Below are 25,933 nucleotides of genomic sequence, written 5' to 3'. Positions count from 1 at the left end.
AGCACGAAAGAAAATGCTATGCAAGAGAGCTCATACACTCATTCCTTAAATCTCTGAATGGGTAGGCAGAGGCAGACCTGGTGCACCCACTTTTCGCCGTGTGTATTCCGTCCCATGATGTAAGGAGTGAGCCTATGCCAGAGAAACATTTTGTAAATCAAAAGTATTAGGTTTAAATAAAACACAAAATTCACAAGCAATGGAATGTTTACAGTTGCGATGATAAGTTCTTACAATACCATGTATAGTACGTGTCCTTGAGAGGCGGTCTTAGCTCGTCAAACTACACATATACACGTATATACCGCGGATACTCTCTACTTTTCAAACCATTCGTTGAAATCACAACCTTATAACACTCTGTCAATTTCGCTTTAATACATTTTGGCCGAAAATAAATATACTTCGCCTCCGTTCCAACCCGAACACGTTCGGCATTGTGACAGAAAGACTAGCGGCCGAAACCGAAGACGAAGCCGAATTTTCGGGGAAACAAATAGGCCTCTCTATAAAGGACTCAAGGAACCAAGATAAGACCGCCTTTCACAATCAGTCAGAAATAACATTATTTTTTATACACAAATACAAAACACCTCATCAAATATATTCGGTTAATATGCATATAATATATACTTATAAGTAATAATTTTATTTAAGTGTACCTAGACGTATACGATACAGATAAAAAATGGAAGTTTACATTTGTTATATCAAAAAAGAAACGACGATCACATTATATTTATGTAGATAATATGTATAGAAAATGAGTGTTTCAGAAATTTGTGCCATCTCCTATGTATAGTTATAGATTATTGAACTGCCATGAAGACAGAAATAACTCACATCAAAAGAATTAAACCTTACCACATACCTGTTTGTATTAAAACTAAAAAAGCAAATTTTTATTTGCATGTTTTTTTTATAGTACGGCAAAGTGACTCCACTGTACCTGATGGTAAGTGGAGTTGGGTCCAATAGAATGGTGAGTGACAAGAGACGATTACGCCTTAAGGCGATACCTCAAGGTCCATTTTCATACATTTTGTTTCGGCTTTAATCTGGGTAACTAAACAAGTATTGGCAAGTAAAGAATTTAAATTCACGTCTAGTTAGTGATTAGTTCTCGCAGTTGAAAGAAAAATGTAAAAATAATGGCCTGGCCTTTAAAATTGAATATGTTCAATTTTAAAGGCCGAAATATCCATGATTATTAATTATTTTTACATTTTTCTTTCAACTGCGAGAACTAATCACTAACTAGACGTGAATTTAAATTCTTTACTTGCCAATACTTGTTTAGTTACCCAGATTAAAGGCGAAACAAAATGTATGAAAATGGACCTTGAGGTATCGCCTTAACAATCGACACATTTATAATTATGTTAAATATAGAAGTATATAACGAAAAAATTATTCACGAATTTAAAAAATTGGGCACACCAATAGTACAACTAAACTCAAATGTATACTTAAGTACCAATAGTATAATCATGTACACTATTTTTTGTCCCCATAGATTTGATATATTACAGTTATCTATAATATTGAGTTATTTCTGTCGCCATGGCAACCCACAATACATTAAGTATTAGACATACACCTACCGCTACCCTATTACAAAATCTATCCAATCCGAATAGTATAAAAGGTTACATTATGTACTTACGTTTATATCTCCACATTGCTGTATCATGAATTTACATTGCATGTATTTGGCCAGTGGTTATAAAAAATATCGATTACATCGAGTATCGATTAATCATAATCGATAGTAAAATGAGTACATAATTTTTACGTCAATTAGATGAAACAAATATTTCACCTAGATGTTTTTATAGAAACAAAATCATAATACGAATAAATTAATTTAAAATTGTAAAGTATTTTATTATCAGTAAGGAAATCATACTATACATATTTAAGTATGGTTTTTACATGATTAGTTGGATATTTTAATCCCACAGGATTAGAGAGGAGACTATGTCATATCGAACACAAATCTATTTTTTTACACCACTGGCCAACAACTACAAACATCGTTTACAAAATATTTCTGTTTAAGTACTTAATATCATATCACGATTTTCCATTTAGTACGCGGGAGGGACGAGAGAGAAAGGGGGGGGGGTACCTTAAAACACTTAAATAAACAATATCTACGTAAGTATATGCGGGGCGGATGTTTTTACATTTTCGATAATTAATCAGTTTGATTTCGAATTAAGTAGTTTCATTTTTTCCAACTTGATTAATTTATAGTTGATCTGAATGCATGGGAACTGTAAATAAAAATATCTGATCTACCAAACATTTTTTAAGTACTAATATATCTGAATGGTAATTAATAAATGCATTAGAAGTCTTTATTTATAAAAAATATTTAAATTTATTTTAATATACCTGTTAACTGATAAATGCGTCAAATTTGCCCCGCTAAGTACACAATAACTTACACACTACATAAACCTAATAATATGCTTTGGATCGATATTAAAAAAAAAAAAAACAATGCCACGAAAATGTTTTCGCATATAACAGATCTATAAACACAATAAATAAGTCCATCACATGTAGGCAAGACCACGTACCTTCATATAACAATATATTGCACTATACAATGTTAAATATGAAACTCTAATATAGGTCATTTCATTCGCGACGACGCGTCCCTCCATTTTTCCAGGGGGGGGGGGGGGGGGGTTTCGGGGCAAGGGGTCTGATTCAAACACTTCCCCGATTCATCGTAATGTGCGTGTGTACTCATACTGCTCACGCTCACTAAGTCCTTATAAAGTAGTGAGGCGCGTCTTCGTGCATGAAATTATCGATAAAATGATATGCAAACACTTAGCCTAATTTTGACGAATCGATTCTATACCTCAGAAAACCAATTAAGCGATCATTGCCGATTACTATAAACGATACCAGCTGTCGTCGGTAGCACGGTGAAAATGGACCAATCAGATTTTGACATGTTTACAGATGTTATTTTGATTGGTTCATTCTTACCGTTAACGCTTCGTAAGCGGTTAGGATAGTTTTTAGGATCGGGCGCGATATCGCTATATTAACGATGCTATACGCTCAATTATGTCATGACTCATAATATGCATGATTAGTTGAACTAAATCATATAAATCTTAGGACTTCTTTAATTTTCTGATCGAGTATAGTAGTTAGAAATGTATAAATATTTTAGAGGTATAGAATCACGACATAGCTGTCTTTACGAAAGGTTAAAACCATCGATCGTCTTTAATTTTAAATTTTATTATAATTTTATATATTAGTTAAAACGTGGTGTCCACATTATAATGTCTGTTTCCATAACGATAGGGCTCAGTTTAAAATAGTAAGTTTATTTAAACTTGCATAAAAAAAATGCTTTGGTTGATTTGTTTTATAATTTTTTCGTGCATTCTAAATTTTCTTTTAAAGTTCAAAGACTTTTGAAAGTCCGTTATAAGTTTTAATCAAATTTTAATGGTATTTTGAATATTCTAACTGAGCCCTTTGCAGAATAATATTAAATAAAAAAATGCATACGTCATTTATAATTTGTCTTTCTGATTGTAAATGAGCAATAAAAATCCATAAAAATTGATAAATTCGCAAATACAAGCCACTTTTGTTAAGTACAGGACAATTCATTTAATACAATTTACACGACAGGGGCGGAATGCAGGGTAAAATGTTGGGGGTCAGGATCCCCCAATTCATGACAAATGGGATTGTCATTCCCATCATGCCATTTTTATATATTAAAAAAACAATAAAAAATTATAAAATTAGCAGAGCTACAATGTAAGAAATGTCTAAAAGTCAATTTTCACTTTAATTCTTTTTTTAAAAATGATCGTTTTTATAACCCAAAACGATTTTTTGTTACAAATTAGTATTTTCTTTGTAATAGCTGCCATACATTATATAAACTAAATAAGTTTTGGTTTCAAAAATTTGGTTTCCACATACGGTGGTTGTGATAATTTTATCAGTCTTCAAATTAAGTGGTTGTGAGCAAACATTAGAAGCTAACATTGTATCTTTAGCTGCAATATCCATTACTTTGGCTATTGTCGGCAAGCCAATAATTCTCGAATAGGAAATTTCGTTTGTTAAAACGATAAAATATATGAGTACAGTATGGGTCAGGGAAATAGTATAGCGAGAAACATTGTAGTTTCAAGTAATCGAATCAGTAAGTGGCAGAAAATCGAAAAGTATACAGCCCAGAGCTTTATAGTAAATTAAAAAAAAACATTATTTGACGTTATATAATTTTACTCTGACTTAGAAGTAGCCTAGGATGGATGATCCATATTCCCGAACTATACAAAATTCCTGGTTAACTAATCCTATTAAGATTTAAGTACTGGATTAGATTTGCAAGAAACCTCCCTGTAGTAAGGTTTAAGACTCACACAAGCTGATATACTTTTAGATTTTCAATGTTGAATTAGCATTAAAGTTTTATCCTTCAGCAAAACGTCATTTCTTTGTAGGATAAATTTAAATCAAGCGAAGGGGAAGTATCAATTGACATATTTGTACGTTTTTGGAAGGAATTGACTAATGGAAGACGGAGAAAGGAATATGTTTTAAATAATAGAGGCGACAGAATAGACGTTTCACGATAGATATGCAGTTATACCGTTGTTACTACGAGAATACGAAAACGAATAAGAATATTCATATTAATATTCTAGTTTTCAGTTCGTATTATATTATGATCCACAGCCGCGTACCCCCTCTACTGTTAAGATTTAGGTCTATCTACTACACTGGACTAAGGGTTGGATTATCTATACTAATATGTAAAATTGAAGAGTTTATTTAAACCGATTTGGATTTTTTTTTAATTAATACGAAGCACTCTTGAGTGCAACTTTTTATCCCGGTTAAATATTTATGACGAAAAATCTTTTTCGAAAAAAGTCAGTGCAAAAGCAAGTATTATAATATATAGACAATAGATTTACTTATAAACAATAGATCCTTACCAAATGTCTTAATAGTTTTGAACAACCGAAATTTTCGGTAGATGGACAAAATAATGCCCGCTTTAGTTAAATATTAATAGACATTTTAGACTACGATTTCGTATCCTCGTAATAACCAACAAATTTCTTCATTCGATTCGAATCAGAAATATAACTTATTACATTTGGAAGTTATATTAATACATATAGTATCATCATAATGTACCGATCATAGTTGCCTCAATCCAAACAAAACAAAACCAGCGTCGACTAGACACATAAAGCGAAAAACATATATTTACATAAAAACAATTGTTCTCCAAACATCTGCGGAATAGGGATACATCTGTCTTAATTAACGGATTTATTATGCATCGCTACTTCTCATATACGTGGATGAAGTTCGAAAAGGTTGTTTTGGCATCAAATAAAATCATTAACTTAATTTTTTAAAAATTCCATCAATAACATATTTCTTTTCAAGTTATTTATATGGACATTCGTTGTATCGGTAAACAGTTACCTGAAGCCAATTCTTATCAAATTAAAATAATAATTTTGCCATTGTATTTCAGTTTAATTACGATTAAATTAAATTTAATCCACACTTCTTTTATAGAAGTATTTTATTAACGAGAAATAATTTCAATATTTTCATTAAACTCCAACCCAAAACTGAAAAACTAAAAAAAAAAAACTCAAAAAACCTTTCGAACTCCAACCACTATCAAACAATGTAGCATCATTACGCTAGCGGTCGCGGCAATTGAAAACGTACCATCCTAGGAAACACAAATATACATCCTATATATATATAACTATGGAGCTATGTGCGAGGGTAGTAGTGGCCGGTGCGGGCCGGCAGCGGCGGCGGCGTGTCCTGCGGGAACATCGATTCATTCGAATTAATCGAAATTTAATTCGAATAGATTGATAGGATCGAAAATTATAGAGATACACGTTAGTGGAATATGTATGAAAAAATAAGTTAAAGACTACTAAAATGTAATGTTAAAACCCCAATTAACTATATTTGAATATAGTTAACACAGACTTCTCACCTTCTATTATACTCAACATTAATATAAAATGGATTTTATATTGGTTTACAAATGGCTAATGTTTTCCATGTAATGTTAGTTTATACAGTCTATAAAAACATGAGGCGAAATAATTACGTGGGGGGTCATAAACTGAACATATAACCAAGTACATTCCTGTTTTACACCAGTTTTGACTTAAAACCAAGGCTATGGGATAGAACTATAATTCCGAGTGTGAGAATTTATCGAATATTATAAGCTTCCAAAATCCCCTCAAACCATTTACTATTTACAAACCAAAAAACTGCAGCCAAATAAATAAATAATGTTAATGAATGAAGTCAAATAAAATCGTGCAGATAAACAAACCTTGTAATGAATAATTTCAAGCACAACTCTAGTTTACGTTTTGACACTTGGTGCCATGCTCTGGAATAAAACCGACATCATACATTTAAAAAAAGCAAAATAATTAATGAAATAACAAAAATATGGATACTGAAAAAATTATTTTCCCATTTTGGACCTTACACCCAGGTGATGAGAACCTCTTTTACGTGTAATTTGAAGTCTTTATTTTGTATGCCAATGACAGATTAAAATAATTTTCAATTCAATAAAAAAAAAATACAAGCCAGTGCGAAAAAAAACCATACATTCTTACCAAAAAACAAAAAGCTAAAAACATAATTTATCAGTATTACACTGGCATTCCAACATTGGTTTTTACATTATAATAAAAAATGGGCAAGCCAGTGCAAAAAACGGCTTTTTTACAAAACCAAAAAAGTATCTAACCGCAAAAAATACCAATATTAATAAACACTCTGTACCTGAACATTGGTGTCGTGTAGATAGTGCCGCGGCGGCTGCGGCCGAGGCATCGGCTCGTCACTGTCTTCGTCTTCCTCAAAATCTGCAACATACATGCTTCATTACACAATATGTCCAATCAACAGGTACAGGGTGTTCCGTAAACTGGGTATTTTAAAAATTACTAATATTATGTTGATTTATTGGTTTATACAGGCTGTTGTACGATATGTTTTTTTTTTTAATGATATATGGCATCTTTGTAGCATCGATAATTTTCTTGTTGAGCAGCATATGTGGCTTTGTTAAAATATTTCTAAATCGAATAAATAAAACTTGCTTATCTGCAGTCGCTTAGCATTTTAGGCGACTTAAAAGATTTTTTTCATCATTATTTACTTTGGATAACAATATATTTATATTAAGCCCAATGACTTATTCAGTTAGAGCCGACAAATCACCAATCAAAAAAATGTTTTACATTCGAAATACTTAAAAAAAATCATAGAAAGCAAACTTATTTCCAAAAATTTTTTTTTTTATATAAAAATTAAATATACGCTTTTAGAGTATTTTTTTTTTATATATATGGCTATCTAACTCGACATTATGTCAACGGGAACGGTTCCCTATACATAAAGAAATATTAAACTACTTACGTTACATGAAAAATACATAAAAACATACACAGATAACATGCCAATGACGTGCAAAATATTAAACATTTTAAATAGATAACATAGAAAAATACTACATGGTATTTATTTATTATCATGATTGGTACATACTATACATAAGTGGAATGTTTTTATTAAAGTATAATAAAATAATAGTAAAATGCAGGTATTTACATAATATCAATAAATATTAAATATTATATTGACAAATATTTCCTAATATCAGGATTATAAAGCCATTTGATAGTTTTCTTATGATTTTGGTGTTTGTAAACAACGCGATCGTTAATCAAGTAAAAAATATTTAAGTGTACCTACCTGATCATAACTATTGGTTAGCGAAACTAAATGAAACATGACTTTTGTGTAAAATGGTTAGATATTCTTTCCAGGGTTATCAGGCGATACATTTATATTAAAATTAATACTTTTGTTGTTAATTTGTGTTGTGTGCCCGATATGGCGATAGACTAGAAACACACTTGACACTCAAGTGGATGCTCTGGTTGAACCTCTATCTGTCCCTTCGGAGATAGAGAGGTCTGTGTTGTTTTGATGTTATGTAATTTAAACAAAATCCATTTACAGTGCCCCAAATAATCTACAAGATACGACCCTAAAAAGTCGATGCCTAATCACCCGATAAAAAAAAAAGAACAAAACTAAGTCTTACCTCTCGGTTTCCTTGTCTCGCCTTTAACGGTATCTTCAGTGTCGGACCCCTCTGCAAAATATTTACCATAGTGAAACATCTACATACATAGACTCAGGACGATGCATGGGGGGCGATTCGCATTAAACATATATGACGCCTGATTCACAATACAATCACTTGGAGGTTATGTTTATACATGGTGTTGCAAAAACGAGGGATCAAAATTTATTTTTAATCGATAAAAATAAAAACTAGACTTCGATTCTTAAATGATTGCATAATTATTAGAAATTATATAGCGGTAAAAAATAATCGTTTTTTAAGATTATACAACTGTGTTTTGAACACATTTTTAATTCTTGCACGTGTATATTATAGATTGAATTGATTTTATAGTTTGACACAATCGTAAGCAGTATTAGAAACTGCGATTTTAAATGAGGCACTTATATTAGTATTTTGTATCCATTGAAACTAAAATAGACACAGATTTAGTCACAAAATTATAATGTGAATCAGGCGTTATAAACCACCGTCGAGTCCACTGGTGACGTCATAGAATCCGGAACATGCAGTGCATTTAACAAATGAGACTTTTTTTATTTTTAAATTACTATACATCTAATACTCATAACTTTCGTCTCCTAATATAAACTGAAAGAGACAAACGTAAATCCAAAATGGTACCGGGCCGTACAATGAAACATGAAGAATTTAATAAAAAGAAAACATTAAATCATGCCCAATGCACTTCACTCTATCTATTTATATAGAAACATGCCAAAATTGTAAAAAATCTTCGGCAACTATTCTCGATGGTCAAGTTCGTTGTACTATACTCCGTGGAGGCTTGAAGTTACCATAGACAAGTGGAGAGTGTACAAACCTGAATTAAGCTCTCTGACTAGCGTCGACATGGCGTTGGTGACGGAATCTGCGGCGTAGAGGAGGTCGCTTCGCAGGCTGCGGTTGTCTATGCCCACTAGGAACAAATACAAATATTTAATGACAAAACAAACTCACATCACACCTTTTATCTCCAAAGGGGTAAAGAGGTTTGCAATTAGGACACCCAATTTTTGCCATTTGTATTCCATCCCGTGATATGATATGGGGGCGAGTCTGTGGCCATATGGGATATGAATTTCGGACTTCGGGTTGATATATAGCAGAAAAACACCATATAAGTAATATTCTCGAGTCAGGATTCGAATTTGGGACAATAAAGTGTAATTGTACTGCGCACGCAATATAACTACGCAACCTAGACGTTGTTTTTTTATTAAAATAAAAGGACCCTACATCAATGAAGTAGTCGATACATTATTTACTAATATAAACAAGGGTCCTAAACAATATATTCCATCGATCACCGCAAATAGACCGATCGGAAAAGTTTACTTTGGTATGTATTGGGAGTCGATCAGGAGATGACGAAGGGCTTTTTATGTACCCATGTTAACACCGGGGGAATCTTGCGAAAGGGTTCCCTCGGCTTAACGACAACACGGGTATACGGGAGAAGGGGAGGTAGGGGAATGTGGGGAGGAATTGGGGATAACAAAGGGTGTGTTTATTAATTTCGCACGTAAAACCACAATTTAAAACTATAGGTGTTAAATAATTAACTCACTCGTTGTGGGTCGTTGGTTTTGATGAAAACTTCTTGTGTCATTCGTCATGCCTTCCATTGCTCCTGAGGAAGAATCAATGGATTATGAAACACCCTTTATATAGTTATATCTTGAACCAGCTTGCAGAAAATGTATTTAATATATCTAATGTTTATTTAACTGCTCGGAGTGTTGAGAAAGTAATAATATACTATAGAAATATATATATATATATATATATATATATATATATATATATATATATATATATATATATATATATATATATATATATATATATATATATTTCTTTACGATTAATGATTTTTTATGCCTTTTAACACGTGTAATATGATTCTTGTGGACTCTGACCGAAAAACCTACGACCAACCACTCATATATTGCTGAGTTTTAAACTCTTCTTAATCAAATAACCTATACTAGATTTTGCCTGCGGCTCCGCTTGCTTGGAAAAGTTTTCCTGGGATAAAAAATAGCCTATAGCACTTAGAAGAAATGTCGCTTCATATTAGTGACAAAAAATCAAAATGGGTTCAGCAGTTTCTGAAGGAGCGCGTTTTCGTTCAAACTCTTCAGTTTTATACATTAGCATAGATTTTATCACAAAGTCTTTGTTCCTTATTATAAGTCAATATATTTTTTTTATTCTACTGCAGAATGTGATGTGGTATATTACCAAGGCTGTGCGTCATGTCGATCCGTTCTCGTTCGCCGAGGGACGGTGTCTGCGGCGCGCTGCGGACCGTGCCGCGGGGCGGCTCTCTGTACCAACATAACAAAATGATATATTCATCACGTAGGTGGACATACTTGCAAATATAAGTCAAGATACATGATAATATTTAATTATTATTTTAATAAAGTCGCTTATATAACTAAAGACATTTTATATTAGATATCAAATTAAAAAAGCGGCGATAGCCTAGTTGGGTGTGGAACGGACTGCCAAGACGAATGTCCGGAGGTTCAAATCCCAAGGGCACACACCTCTGACTTTTCTAAAATCATGTGTGTATTCGTTGTGAATTTATCGTTCGTTTTAACAGTGAAGGAAAACATCGTGAGGAAACCTGCACATCTGAGAAGTTCTCTATAGGAATTTCGAAGGTGTGTGAAGTCTACCAATCCGCACTAGGCCAGCGTGGTGGACTAAGGTCTAAACCCTCTCAGTAGTAGAGGAGGCTCGTGCTCAGCAGTGGGCAAGTATATAATACAGGGCTGATATTATTATTAAATTACCTATATACATGATTACATATTAATATATTATGGCGGTAAACCAAGGGAACACGAAAGAATCCTGACGATTATGTGTAGACCAATGATTTAATAACAAATTAAATGAAAAAGATATTCCGCATCCACACACAGAGGCATATATATATGAGTTTCATGCCCATAGTCTATCTTCAATTTCAGTATTTGCAGGACAGAAAAATGTTCAATATTTCGGAATCCCACACCGATAATCCCGCAACTTGCGAGACTGCAAAAAGGCGCGGGATTCCGAAATCTATCTAATCTAATAATAAGTAGTACACCAGAGTATATAGACCAGAGGTTCCTAATTGTTTTTTTTCATTAACCCCTTTCATAATTTGCTGGTTCCGGTGGATCTTTTTTCTGTTTTTAGGTTTCGCAGGGAAAGTGCATTACAACTGCCACCCAGCCATTGCGAAGGATTATGTTGAGGTCACCGTGCCTCTTACGACCCCTATCAATATTATCTGCCTACGTTGATAGATGAAGTCAAGCCAACATTTAGTAATTTACTATCAAACCAGATACATTTTCGTGGACTCCCGCTTACTAATTGTGGACCATCCATTTTTTTATCACGCCAACGTAGACCCCGTCTAGTCTCCCGTGGACCCCAGGGGTCCATCTGGACCACTTTGGGAATCAATGATGTAGACAGCAACATTACCTCTCCGGCGCGGAGGGTTGCGGCTGCGCACCCGGCAGCGGAGGACTCTTCGTCGACCGTGGAGACGAGTTCGGGGTGGAACGAGGCGACGATTGCTGCGTCTGGAACAAGTGCAAACGTTTCATTGTATATTAAGGCTGATTACCTACCTAGCCTTACTATAGTACTATTACTACTAAGATACGTATAAAAAGTTATATTAAACTAATAATATTAACCTCCTTGTTAGTGCAATAATTATTTATGTTAGTAGTATTTTGTGTTTTTCATTATTTATCTTTGTACCAACAATAAACTTCTTTCTTTCTTAATAGGCCCAGCAGGTGTAATCCTATCATAAACCGCTCTCTACAAAGCCTGTATTTATGTAAATTATGTTATAACTTTTAAGATCTCGATAACAGCGCCACGGTCCTAAAATAATATAATTCAATATCGAACCAACTAAACACATTTATGAAATACCAATATTTCCAATGATAGAACCTTATACAAAATCTAGTATCAGGAGATGTAGACAAGATGTATTTTTACAATCGTTAACGCTAATAGCAATGTATGGTAATGATATATCTAAGCAACAAACTTATTGCGAAGATATCATTGCCATATAATCTTTTATTATGTATGGGATATATAGTTTTAACTAGTGTAGAAAAATCTCAGGTATAAAATCATAAATAACGCAACTATCAACTATGAAATAAATAACTAATGGTAATTTATTTTTATTACGTTCTTTCTGCAAATATTCAAAGTATTTTCCATCATAACAAAACATTCATTCTATATAAAAACGCAACAAATCATATCTTCAGCATTTGCAAACTGCATCAACTTAAGTTTAAACTTCATTTAAATAAAGGTGTTTGAAAGGTTATTCTATAAATTCAAAATGAATTTCTACATCGCATTTATCATTACCATATTATTACAAACCGTTTTATCATTACCAAAAACGGAACCGAAAATAATTCCAGCGAAAATCGACTCCAGGAAAAACATAAACGACGTTAAAATTGGAACAGTACAAAAACCTCCAGAAAAACCTTCAAGTGACTCCAAAAACCGAGAACTTACGAACCGTGGATATTTCCACGTGGACAATTCTGAGGAGTCCAGTTCTGAAACGCACGAATTGATACCAGTTCCTGATAACCTGAAGGGAGTAGACTTAATTTGTGTCGTAAAAGTCTTGTCAGAACTCGTTTCGTGTCTCAAAACTACCCAACTGTCTGCGAAGGGACCTACGGAGGCAATCACCGCAGGTATGTAAGAAGCGGTATGTGAGAAGGCCGACGCCGCGAGCAATAGCTAGTATAATATAAAACATCATACTAAGTATTTTAGTGAAAATTTATAATAATCCCCTAAGATAAATAGCGGAGGAACTATGAATTATGGTCTTTTATTATTGCAATAATAATAAGAATTAACATAGAAACTTGTTATAGCGAGTCAGCGATATGTCATTCCCATTAATTTTGTTTTTTTTTTAGCTTCTGTGATTGCAGAAGGCGTCTTGAGTATGACCTCAAAAGTGTTGGCTTTCAGGGCTAATATTATAATAAATAATAATATTAGCCCTGAATTACATACTGGCCCACTGCTGCTGCACGGGCTTCCTCTAATACTGAGAGGGATTAGGCCTTAGTCCACCACGCTGGCCTAGTGCCGATTGGTACACTTCACATACCATCAACATTTCTATAAAGAACTTTTCAGATATGCAGGTTTTCTCACGATGTTTTCCTTTACCGTTAAAGCAAGCGATAATTCACAAATACACATAACTTTAGAAAAGTCAGAGGTTCGTGTCCACGGGTTTGGGATCTACAGACATTTGTCTCGGTAGTCTGATTATTGTATTATAGAAGTAATAAAGTTTAATTGTTTCAGAGGATTTGCTCGTGCAAAACGGCCAAATAATGGCTTGCATAATGGCAGCTGCAGCTGGTTTGTCCCAGTGCATTTCATTAACCGAGATGGGACCACACTCGCAAGAATACGAATATGACTCCTCTGAGGTAAATAAATAAATAGTTAAGTACTAGGAGTATATTTTAGAGAATTTAAGATCTAATTTCATGATTCCTGAGAGGGTTATTGTGCAAAGTTACTGAAATTTAAATTATATATTTCTTATCTCTTTTATTTTTAAGATAACTGTACTAATATTATAAAAATGTAACGCTTGATTTTATGATTACGATTTTGAAAATACTTTCACTTATACGTAGCTACATTACTCCTATAGGTTACTACTCTGCTATACTCATCCCGGGAAAATATAAAGCGGGACTTTGATCCCGGAAAAACCTTCACGGGGCCGGAGTCGCGGGAAAAAATTAGTCAATGATAAAACTAACAAATCCCTGGTTTGCTTGTCAAATAACATAGATAGTAGTAAGACTACCCAGAATATTATAACACAGAAGAATATTGGTGCGCTGTTGAGACATTAGAACAGCTATACTCATTACTCAATCTTCGGTTCGCCGAGCAGCTGGCCCATCCACCCCCGTCCCCCTCTTCCCAGAGGTAGTAGCGATAATGTCTTCTTTCTCCGCGAAAAATAATAAAACGGCCTATAATACGTATTTATTATTATTGTTATGTGTCAAATTGTTAATGAATTCGTCAATTGTGCATTTATTAATTAATAAAATATACTTATTTATTATTATTATTATTATGTAAAGAAGGCAAGGAATTCGTAATTTTGTAATAGTATTTATTAATTAATAAATTATGCATGCTCTATTATTGTCTTCAAGTTGTTAAAGTAGGCAAAACATTAGTATCTATCCTGTGGATTTTCACACATAAAATGTACTTAGTTAAATGTGATAATATTCAAATAAATATTTGAGAAGTTAATATTGTGTACATATTCTTTATTACAGGAAATGACACATGGTGCAAAGTGGCGAATCAACTAAATACGTGCCGTTTTTGTTAACTTGAAATTGTTCTAATAAATATTATATGTTGTTTAGATAAATATTTTAATTAATATAACTAATTCCTTAGGGTAAATTGAACGGACGTGGAGAGGCGCAAAATTCTTTAATTCGTCAATATTATATTTCAACTAATTCATTTTGAGTTTACAGTATACCCAATTTACTAAAGAATACTAAATTTCACGTGCATTCACTTTTTTATTCCTTCTCTAAAAAGAAAATACAGTAATGTGTACTACACGTGCCCAATACGACCCATCTAAAAAAAAACACGAACTGTTGTAGTCCTCGCACGCGGGCGGCGCGTGCGCAACGCGTTCGCGATTTTAACACATCTTAGAAGCTGATATCGATTAGTGCAGGATCGAAACGCGACTAAACGAATCCTATTTTTATTCCATGTGTCGTGAGACGTGTCGACGTTTTCTAAAAGAGGGTTTTAATAAGCAAGAAACTTGCAGAAGTTATCTTCCGTAAGCGATTCTTACGGTGTGGCAAGCTCACTGTCAATTAAGCTTCCAGCTAGCAGGACTTGCTGCGAGTCGTATGTGTATAGGATTACTGGAATATTGAAACTAGTATAAATGCATCTGGAAGATCTTGTGCAATAAATTGCTAATAGAATTTGCTAGTCTAAACTTAGATATATGTCCACAATGTCATAGTAAATGTGTAGCAAGCGAATTAATGAGATTCGATCCCACGAACCTAGTGGAAACTAGTTATTTTCCTTTTTTTATTGCTTTGGGTGACGATACGAGCTTGCCGTTCGCCTGATGGTAAGCGATACGACCGCGCAGAAACAGTAGAAATACCATCCAACACCTTGAATTACAAAGTATTGTTTGGTATTCCACTGCGCTCGCCATCCTGAGACATGAGATGTTTAAGTCTTATTATGTCCAGTAGTTTCACTGGTGACAATGTCCTTCAAACCGGAACACAACAGCGACTACACTCTAGGAAGCTAAAATATACCGCACCCACCTTCAGCATCCTCATGAGTCCCTCGAGCTGCTGCATGAGATGCTTGCGCGACTCCTGCAGCGAGGACAGGTGACCCTCCAACTCGTCCTTCCTCTGCCTCAGGGCCCTCAGCTCCGACACCAGAGGCGGCGCCGACCCTGAACTGCTTGCCCCCGCGCTGGCTTCCGCTTCTTGTTGGCGCCTGGAGGTCAAAATTTTATGAATAGACGTTAGATAAATTTATTAATATTAAAATTTAAATTCTATGGCGTAAAAGAAACACAAAGCCTAAAATAGCCGATAATGCAAATTATTATGGTCACGATAAGACTAAAAATCGTGTAAATACCTGAGTCGCGCTATCTCCCTCATGATCTCCCGGTTCTTGGCCTCGAGCTGGGAGATGAGCTCTCGCTGCTGCCTCGCCGCGTCCACCTCCGACCCCTCGGACGACGAGCGGCCCTGCACACGAATAGCCATTGTTTACGTTAATTGGTTTAGGTGATAATGATTTTAGCGCGAATGTTAAGACATTAAAATTAAAAAAAATCGGATTTTATCGCTTTTTTTTATATTATAATTTTCTACCGACGTTTCGACGGACTGCGTCAGTCAGTCGTTCAGTCCGCCCCGTGATCAGGAAGTCTGAAAAGTCTTCGAAACGTCGGGAGTAAATTATAATATAAAAAAAACCGCGATAAAATCTGTAAAACAGTTATATTTTAACACCATTACATTATTAATTTTTAAAAATTAACTTAGTTACAAATCTTCGGGGATAGTGCAATACTACATAACTAAAATGGGCAAATACAGGGTGACAAAAAAATCAGTGACGACTTAAAACTGCAAATGTCGCCGTTTACTTTGCAAAAATAAAAACGGGATAAGACTCCCACTTTATAGATCATTATCTCGGAAAAATTGAGCCTATATTTTAAGTTAGACCTCTAGCAATACATCGGTAAAAACTGCATTGAATTCCATGCAGTAGCTTTTGCATGATGCGTGTACAAACATAGACATAGACAGAAAAAAAACTAATAACTCTTGTTTTGGCTTCTGTTGCTTTAATAATGACTTCAATAATAGTTTTTCTTCAATATACATAATGTACAGACATCGGATTGTTACAATTTTATTATATATAGACATCAATTCGGATTTTTTTAACATTTACGCAATTGCACTATCTTTGACATAAGTTTAATGTTACAAACGTTACTCACTAGTTCTGGAGTTAAAGAGGCAGACCGGCCGGCGCGTGGCTGCAACAAAAAAAAAATCATCATTAGATGTAAACAATCTACCAAATCACTTGATTATAACTGCTTATTATCTATACAAAAGACTAGACATAAAATAAAATGCTTTATCACGTAGGCGAACATAGTCGCACTTATGATAGGTCAAGTACATGAGAATATCTAATTATTTAGATAAAGTCTAAATTATTCGTTCCCTATACATTGCTTCGATACTACTTCATAACTAACATTCGTTTTAGTTGGGTAAAATATCACTAGTTAATAAAATCAAAAGGTATTATGGCGGCTTCAACTTGAGATTAATTATATACAATTCAGACTCACCATCGTCCTATTTTCCTGCGCGAGTCTCGCCGCGTATCGCGCGATCAGGCGATGTTCGTCGTCCACCCCCCGAGACAGGTGTTCTGCTATACCTGATAAACAATTCATAGCATAGCACGCTAAATTTATTTATTTATTTTTCTCACACACAGTCATTACAGAACTATTCCAATGCGACAATGTGGGGTAACTATCATTAATTTAAAATAAAAAAAAAAAAACAATTAAGTATAAAACAAAAAACAAAACAATCATAAACATATTAAAAACATTGAACAAAATAAAACATAAAATTATTATAAATAGTTTAACGGAGTGAAATTAGCCACTTTACCCGCTGTTTTCTTCGTGTCTATTGTAATAATTAGCAAAAAAAAACTAATCCGTTCGTGACTAACTTCAAGACGATTGAATTTATGCATTTTGTGTAAATTGATTTCGCTATGTGTACAACCAATATCATATTTTACTACTGAAATGGAAACTTAAATCAGTCGATCACCGGCTTGAATTCATTTGATTCTTTTTGTAGTATTCCTTCAGTATCCCACAAAAATAAGTGTGACGATGATTTGTGACTAATTTCAGGTCGTAAATAGGTTAACACAAACCGTTTATTACATATTAGTATTTTTTTAAATCATATATTTTGCGTGTAGTATAACACCAAATAATTCTTATTAATAAATTAAATTATTATTTTTTTTGTGGTAAAGGTCTGTTCTTAAGACGACTTACTTCGGTGAGTTGATCTAGAGGAGCGCGAGTCTAGGGATCCTGTGTTCACGTACCCGCCGACGTACTCCGGGAAGCCGTTGTGCGCTGGCACCGGAGATGGAGGTCTGTTATCAATAAATACATAGGTTATTATATTAGATAACAGTTTCATTTGGGATTAAATATTCATGGATGTTGAAGTAAGGCATTCGGTGGCAAAATCATTTTTTTTTGCAACTTGATTGAAAATTGAGCAGAATAAGGGCAAGGAAAATAAGTAGCAAAGAAGAAGGCAAAGATTTGTTTTGAGGAATATTATTAAAAATTGAGTGTACCAAGGCCAAGAAAAAAAAAGCAGCAAAGAAGAAAGGAAAGAGAAGTAGAAAGAGTAGGAAAGAGAATATTGAGGAATAAATAGAAGACGAGAAGAATGAATAGTATTTTGTGTAACGCACACGATGTGGCTGAGGTTGAGCGTGCGCTCGGGTTGGTCGGGGTAGCGCGGCAGCGGCGCGCGCCCGCGCTCCGGCACGCAGCGGAACGACTTGCGCAGCGTCGCGCCGATCTGCTTCGACGGCGACTTCTGCAACACGCGCGCACCACTCACCACTCACTACTCACTACTCACTTACACATCGCTACTTGATTAATTTCATTTCTACGTTTCGTGAACTGCAGCATATAGTTATGTGGCGGAAAAATCAAGAAAGTTTTATTTCAATAAATAATAATTAACTCGATATCGTTTATAAAGGAAGGTTCATAAACATCCATCCATTTACAAATGATGATACACATGAAAATAATATATATTACTAGGTTTATAAATCCATAAAAAAATGATACAATGAAACATAAAATTTAAAAACTAACACAAACATCAATAATCTGATAATTATTAATATTTCTTTTTACGTTAAAAAAAAACGAACAAAAATTCATGGTTAACCTAGTTTCTATTATCTTTCAGGATTATTCAAACTGAAAAGGTAAGTTTTGACATGTGATACATATAATTGAATAATTCATAGCTACCCCTTCATGTATCATTAGGAACTATTAAAATTTTAACTGAAAATGACTTAGAATCAAATATTTATAATATAACTGAATTTGGTCATAAAACATTACCTCACAACAGTACCTAGTTCTCGTGTACTCACATAAGCGGCGTACTCCTTGACCTCGTGGTCGTTGGTGTGCGCGGCGGAGACGCGTCCGCGCCAGAAGCAGTCCTGACACAGCGTGTAGTTGGCGCAGCGCGTGCAGCGGTACCGGAACCCCGTCAGCGACCCGCGCCGGCACGCGCTGCACGCCAGCGGGTGCACCACTGCGACACACTACACTTAACGCGGCGTAGAGGAACGGATGGTGGCGTTCCTCTATGGAACGGGAAGATTCCCGTCAGGCAGATGTTGTGACTGCCGAGACGAATGTCCGCAGGTACAAATCCCAAGGGCACACACCTCTGACTTTTCTAAAATCATGTGTGTGTTCTTTGTGAATTTATCGTTCGCTATAACGGTGAAGGAAAACATCGTGAGGAAACATGCACATCTCAGAAGTTCTTTATAGGAATTTCGAAGGTGTGTGAAGTCTACCAATCCACACTATGCCAGCATGGTGGACTAAGGCTTAATCCCTCTCAGTAGTGGAGGAGGCTCGTGCTCAGCAGTGGGCAAGTATATAATACGGGGCTGATATTATTATTTATTATTTAAATGTGCCTGACCGGCCGCAGCTCCTCCGACGGCTCCTATTCGGAGGTGGTAATGCAACGCGTTGCTCAAATTGTGCAAGCGTAATCCAGGATCGTCTGTCGCCATCTAGCGTGATTGCTTTGTTATCACTAAGTCGTGTCAACGCATCGATCATCTTGCAGTTCCGGCGATGTTGACGAGATGGCGGTCTATGCATTGATTGTACCGCCATAAACTCACACCCCGGAACCAACAGCACAGTCTCACGGCAGTCGACATTCTATTGGACCCCAATCCACTTACCATCAGGTGCAGTGAGGTCACAATGCCGTTCAATTAAAAACTCAAACTCAAGACCGAAGAAGCAACGGAAATAATATTTTCAACTCATCCCTATCTTCCTATTTGATTAATTTCGATACGATAATCGATAGAAGTACTACAGTTCTCAAAGACTCGCTGTGTTTCATAGTTTGGTGTCATAATATGAATGCTTTGACTGGTTAGACAAATAAATCAGTTTTTGTAATATGTAATATAAATATAGATTTACCCCCTTATTCATAAACGTTTTTTATCTAAGGACGGAGTAAAGCTGTGATAACAAGCCTGTTTCTCATAATAGACATAGGGCCGTTGTGATTGGTTATTATTGTTGTATTTCAATATTAGCCAATCACAACGGCCCTACGTTTACGCACTGCGAAGACTGCCATGCCGTCAGCACTGAGAAACAGACTTGTTATCACAGCCTTACTTGGTCGTTAGATAAAAAACGTCTATGAATAAGGGGGATAGGTTGCATGGTTTATGAATTAAATTAATAAAAACATAAAGATTCTCTAATATTACCATTTTCGACGCTCGCCAGGCGATGCAGTAACGGCAGCCACACAAGACACGGAGGTCCTGGGTCCGACATCAGTGTGTCCAGGAAATCATTCACGGTTATCTTGCCATTCTAAAAACATAACATATAAAATTTTTACAAGTTAATAAAATAAATGGCAATTTATTACTTTTCCGCTTGGACTTCAAAATGCTTTTTAGTAGCAACTAAAACATAATTTTAAACGTTTGAAAACTATAATTTTGTAATAAGACCAGTGTCAAATGAATGAATAAATGTGTACTGTAGGCAACTAGGCTAAAATGTGTGAAGACCATAGGATATAAGCTCATATGTAAAGACTTGTCAGTTTTTAATAAATGATTAAATAAAAAATAATTATTTGAATAAAAATAATATTACCCAAAATAACATATTTTACACACCCGGAGAGCTACCACTAAACAATAGGTGAAAAACCCGCCAAAGTGGCCCACATTAGTGAGGCGCGTTCCGAAATACGGTTTCAAGCAGGCCGGCATAATTATGTCGACTGGCGAGGGATTACCATCTCTCACTAGTCGACATTATCTGAACCCAATTCTGCTTACCATCAAGTGCCATCATGTCATCATTACACGTACATTTTTTTTTACATCATCCTTTTCTTCCAAGAAATCATCTATTTACTCGAAAAGCATGTGAGTAATTCAATTATGAAATATGTCACACCTGTTAATTAAACTATTTTATTTAGAGCAAATTCAGAGTTACAATCAGAGTTGCGGATGGACAACACCTCAGCCCCCCCCCCCCCGTGTCCATGAAGGCTGTAAAGTCTTCGAAACGTCAAGAGAAAAGTAAAATATTTAAACCGCGATAAAAATCCGTAAAATAGTTTAATTTAAACATTCGCGTAATCATAAGAAATCATTATGTCACACCTGGTTAAATATGGTGAGCGCAAGCGTGTCGTTGTAGTTGAAGGATGGTGACTCATACACCGCGGCGGGCAAGGCCAGCACCTCGCGCAGGTAGTCCGACAGCCGCTTCATCAGCAGGTGACCGTTTCCGTCCGACAGCTGGGAGAATATGTCTGTAACAAACATTACGCTGTATAGTTATAGATTGGACATCGGGACCCAATTTTTGCTTCAAAAGTTATTACCAACTAGCGACCCGCCCCGGCTTCGCACGGGTGCAATGCTGATACTAAATACACTACAGAAAAACTGTGAACGTTGTATATAAAAACATAGCGGCCCGCTCTGGCTTCGCAAGCGTATAACATAACAAAATAACATTATTTCTCCACTATTTAATGGATGTTATTATACATATAAACCTTCCTCTTGAATCACTATCTATTAAAAAAAAACCGCATCAATATCCGTTGCGTAGTTTTAAAGATTTAAGCACATAGGGACAGAGAAAGCGACTTTGTTTTATACTATGTAGTGATTGGAAAGTTTGAAATATTAATGTTGTATAGATAACATATGGCCAGATGTAATTAATTAATCTCATAAAGTATGCAGTTTTAAACAATAAAAGACATCTTCGTAAATTATGTACAGAATAAATTCTATAGAATGTTAACCATATTTTATTTAAATTAAATTGTTTTGGTTTGTGTATAAATTGAGAAGCTCCAGCCGGTAGCAAAGACATTGAACAGTAGTTATAGACTAAATATCCGGATTAAATTTATGCTTTAAAAGTTATTACCTATTAGTAAGAAGTCGCTGTCTCATTTGAAATATCTGTGTGACAAAATGTTAAAGCAACAGATATTAACACAAAAATAACATATTTACTGAAAATTTGCCTATATGCGCATTAAAAACGTGCAAATCACGATATGGAAAAAAAATGAAGTATTTTACATTGATATATTGCTATTTTACGGTAGATTGAGCAACCATCACCTGAGCGTAAGTAAAATTTTTGTATGAAAATGTCCGCTTTATATAAGCTTAGAACTCTTTGGTAGGTAACAATTTTGTGTGGACTTTTATATGCGTTTAAATGACTTCACTGGACTTCTTTGTAAGCGGAGTGGGGTCTGAGTTACTGATGATTATCCCTCGCCAGTCGGCACCATTATGCCGGCCTGTTTGAACCAGATAATTATTTATGAAGATAGATCATATTTAACTAATGAACTGTTTTATGTTATTTTACGATACACTGAACGTTGCCAGAGGGTTCATCGAAAGTCAACACTGAACTGCTTAACCAGTAGCACATATTATGACAGCTTAGTGAATGAGATACCTTGCTAAATTTAATTGCAATATCTATAATTAACCTATGCCTGATCGGGAAAGGGAAGAATATTTAAAAAAATAATCTTAGTATGATCAAACATGCAACTCCTCAGTTCAGAGCCACCTCATCTCTTCACCAGGGGAGATTAATTACGTATGAATTGGCGAACCCAAAGGTGAAAAAAAACTGTACAAATTATTATTTCTGAGAATTAAAAAACACTGTGAATCATTTGAAAAAAAAATCTACTGCATTACATCATAACAAAGATTACCACACTGTAATAAATGACATCAACGTTTAACACATTCAGATAATATTCATAATGATTAATTCATAAACGCAAACGACTCACATCTCAGTTTGTCCATGAGTTTGCCCGCACACATTGTAGCCAAGGCAACTTTGATTGAAAACACTCTTATTTTACCCACATTATCCCTGAAAATAAATAGAATTATCAATTTCAGCATGTACAATCAGACAAAAAAGTAGCTGGACAAACTCTATTTTCCAACTGCTTTTAATTTTTGTGTCCTTATCAATATTGGTTTTTTGTTTATAAAATAAACTTTAAAGTGATGGCTTTATTTTATATAAATAAGATTTCTTTTGAAGTTAACATGTAGGACGGATTTGGAGTTTTGCAATTGTTCATCTATTTTTGTGGCTGACTGTACAACCAATTAATTACTTTAATTTGTTGTACAGTCAGCCACAAAAATATTCGACATAATATATTTTATTTCAGTATAGTAATTAAGGTAAATTTTTTGGTCACTAAAGTACTTTCAAAATAATTTGTTCCTTTTACACAGGTGAGAGAAAGTGTCCAAGACAGGACAATCTAAATGAGTAACAATAGTTATAACTTCTGAAATACAATTTACTACTATATTCATAAGAAACATTCAATAAAAATGATATTTCAATATATTAAATTTAAATAGGTGTATTTAATACAAATTGTCCACTTTAATTTACAGAGGAGGTGACAAAGATAATGCATCACTTTGATAAGTTACTACTGTAACAACTTGATGCTTGTTATATTATTGTAAATATTTGCTTAGACAATTCCTTTTGTATTGTTGATGACTCATAATGCATGACTAATATGATAAATTTATCGAAGAGTTAACCAATGACATCAAAAGACAATCATTGTTTAACATTTTAGGGTAGTTAAAAATCAAATTTTATTGTAAACAGATAGTTTTAATAACTTTTGGTATGTTATTAGCCTGTAAATAATATTATCAATACATCTATATATATAAAATGTATTTCTATTTCCCTTCGTCACGCCAAAACGCGTGAAATGCTGGACCGATTTCACAAATTTTTTGTTGTTGTGTTTGTTGTCAGGAGAAGGTTCTTATGAAAGAAAAAATTCAAAAAATTGCGCGGAAATTTTGAAAATTCAGTGAAATGTCAGCGATTGACAGAATGCGCGCTGCAAATTCATAGTTAAGACGGGTCAACTAGTACATAATATAATTATCAGATATTTTCTTGTTTTTATATAGCAAGTAGGAGCATTATAGAATGTTTAAAATATAGCAATATTCTCACCCCGTGCTATACGCAGACAGCAACCAATTCAACAACAGAGCAGAACACGCCTCCACAGATACTTGGTGTGCGGGGGGAAGCCTCTTATTTAAGTTGTGATACAGGGACGACACCAATGTCTCCAATCTTGTCACATTCACGCATGCTGTCGGCTCCAAAGTGTTCAGAGCGTTCTCACGGAAAGCCTCTATTACATTCCATATGTCTATTACATGTACTGAAAAATTAATTACCATCAATTGGTTTAATTAAGCTAGTTTGTAAGCTCTAAATTGAGGAGATTTTTGCTTCTGTATTCCAGTGATGTTAAGATGTTCAGTAATGTTACAATTGATAAAACAGTTAAATAATCAGTTAAGTAATATTTATATGTTATGAGCAACTGGATTGGTTAAATAAAATTGTTCTGACATATGAATATCCAACTGTCTAACTTTGGTCTATATAAACCTAGATTTAATGTAAATTAGGCATAAAAAATCCATTAAACAGCTTCAGTATTTACTTTTAAACATCCATCTGATATGGTGGCTCACAATTGGCTTATTGTATATTTTCTTTATGTTTATTGTTTTAGAGAGCTGTTCAATATTATTAAGATCTGTCTTGTATATATTTTTTAAACATTGAGATATTGTTAATTAAGTTTATTATTTTTTGTTGATAATTTAATAATTATGTGTGTTAATAGTTACAGAGAAGAAGTATTTTCAAATGAAACCAATAGTTCACAAACTATAAGTTTTGATTCAAATTAATTTTACATAGCAAGCAAATGAGATGTTTTTAAAAATAGATATTGTATAACTAAGTTAAATAGCCACTGTGTTGATATTTAATATAAACAAAACATCCCTTCCATTGATTTAAACAGATCTGAACTAAAATATGACACTCACAGTTACATTTCTTCTGCACATATCTAAGTTTACATGCTGTTCTGTATGATGCAAATCTGATCAAGTCGTAGTTCTGCTCCCTCATCTCCTGCAGGAGTTGGGAGCGAGGGTCGGAGCCGCCGCCACCGACGCCCCCAACGTTCCCCAGGGGAGGCATACCACCCACACTTTCTCTCTCCATTGACATGTTTTGCACTGTAAATGACTATAAATTACTATTCCATTACACCACTGTACACATATTTATATAAAAAAAATATTTAGTGAATATTTTTGGCTGTACTGTAAACGTCGGTTGGTATAAACCGTCTGCAAGGTGTTTAGTTGTATAAATTTATTACTGATTTAATTTTATGTATGACTAACAAACTGTCCTACCTTAACGCAACGGTTAGCTCATAACTTTGTTGACATAACGATAATATATTCACGGCAAAGCACAATTTGATTTCAGAGATAAATCGATCTAAGATATTATAAGACACAACATAAGTTTTCTTCAAGACACTATTGTTATATATCACCGCAATATGTCATAAAGCACTGGTTTACGTGTCTTCGCAATAGCGAGATAATTACCTTATCGTTTAGAGTTATGAATAAATTAGGAAAGACATTTCTTTACGCTAATAAATTACGGAATATCGAAATCAACATGACAAGCCTGCCATTAAAAATTTGTTTCTTACT

The 25,933-nt window shown here is 34.4% G+C and overlaps 2 protein-coding genes across 4 annotated transcripts; one reads left to right on the top strand and one right to left on the bottom strand.

Annotated features, from left to right (window-relative positions):
- Positions 1 to 189: 189 nt before the first annotated feature.
- LOC115448422 (dystrobrevin beta) lies at positions 190 to 25,933 on the bottom strand. Of its 2 annotated transcripts, none has more exons than XM_037440975.1 (22): positions 25,823 to 25,933; positions 25,244 to 25,438; positions 24,345 to 24,561; positions 23,125 to 23,210; positions 21,443 to 21,594; positions 20,522 to 20,630; positions 19,133 to 19,299; positions 18,425 to 18,552; positions 17,991 to 18,094; positions 17,253 to 17,344; positions 16,890 to 16,928; positions 16,010 to 16,122; positions 15,682 to 15,862; positions 11,729 to 11,829; positions 10,478 to 10,563; positions 9,801 to 9,863; positions 9,054 to 9,149; positions 8,186 to 8,236; positions 6,856 to 6,938; positions 6,392 to 6,451; positions 1,370 to 5,859; positions 190 to 1,019 (listed from the first exon to the last, which is right to left on the bottom strand). In XM_037440975.1, the coding sequence occupies exons 2-20, from the start codon at positions 25,428 to 25,430 to the stop codon at positions 6,425 to 6,427; spliced, it is 2,082 nt and encodes a 693-aa protein (XP_037296872.1). In that variant the 5' UTR covers positions 25,431 to 25,438; positions 25,823 to 25,933; the 3' UTR covers positions 190 to 1,019; positions 1,370 to 5,859; positions 6,392 to 6,424. The 2 variants fall into 2 exon arrangements, with proteins under 2 accessions (XP_037296872.1, XP_037296870.1); XM_037440973.1 differs by having other exon boundaries at positions 25,622 to 25,911.
- Positions 12,556 to 14,734, top strand: LOC115455378. 2 transcript variants are annotated; one of them, XM_037440989.1, is made up of 3 exons: positions 12,556 to 12,996; positions 13,628 to 13,755; positions 14,635 to 14,734. In XM_037440989.1, exons 1-3 carry the CDS (start codon positions 12,624 to 12,626, stop codon positions 14,668 to 14,670), a joined length of 537 nt encoding a protein of 178 aa, XP_037296886.1. In that variant the 5' UTR covers positions 12,556 to 12,623; the 3' UTR covers positions 14,671 to 14,734. The 2 variants fall into 2 exon arrangements, with proteins under 2 accessions (XP_037296886.1, XP_037296881.1); XM_037440984.1 differs by lacking the exon at positions 14,635 to 14,734 and adding an exon at positions 13,986 to 14,608.

Source organism: Manduca sexta, chromosome 4 (genome assembly GCF_014839805.1).
Source record: "Manduca sexta isolate Smith_Timp_Sample1 chromosome 4, JHU_Msex_v1.0, whole genome shotgun sequence".
Lineage (NCBI taxonomy): Eukaryota > Metazoa > Arthropoda > Insecta > Lepidoptera > Sphingidae > Manduca > Manduca sexta.
The sequence above is the reverse complement of the archived record's forward strand: the minus strand, read 5'-3'. Positions and strand labels throughout refer to the sequence as shown.

Excerpts from the sequence above, each read along its gene's own strand:
- LOC115448422 (XM_037440975.1), bottom strand. The coding sequence starts at position 25,430 with ATGTCAATGGAGAGAGAAAGTGTGGGTGGTATGCCTCCCCTGGGGAAC. Across the intron at positions 17,345-17,990 it reads CTCTAGATCAACTCACCGAA|GTATAGCAGAACACCTGTCT; the intron begins GTAAGTCGTCTT and ends ATTGTTTATCAG. Across the intron at positions 9,864-10,477 it reads CGACATGACGCACAGCCTTG|GAGCAATGGAAGGCATGACG; the intron begins GTAATATACCAC and ends ATTCTTCCTCAG.
- LOC115455378 (XM_037440984.1), top strand. The coding sequence starts at position 12,624 with ATGAATTTCTACATCGCATTTATCATTACCATATTATTACAAACCGTT. Across the intron at positions 12,997-13,627 it reads TACGGAGGCAATCACCGCAG|AGGATTTGCTCGTGCAAAAC; the intron begins GTATGTAAGAAG and ends TAATTGTTTCAG. Across the intron at positions 13,756-13,985 it reads ACGAATATGACTCCTCTGAG|GTTACTACTCTGCTATACTC; the intron begins GTAAATAAATAA and ends TTACTCCTATAG.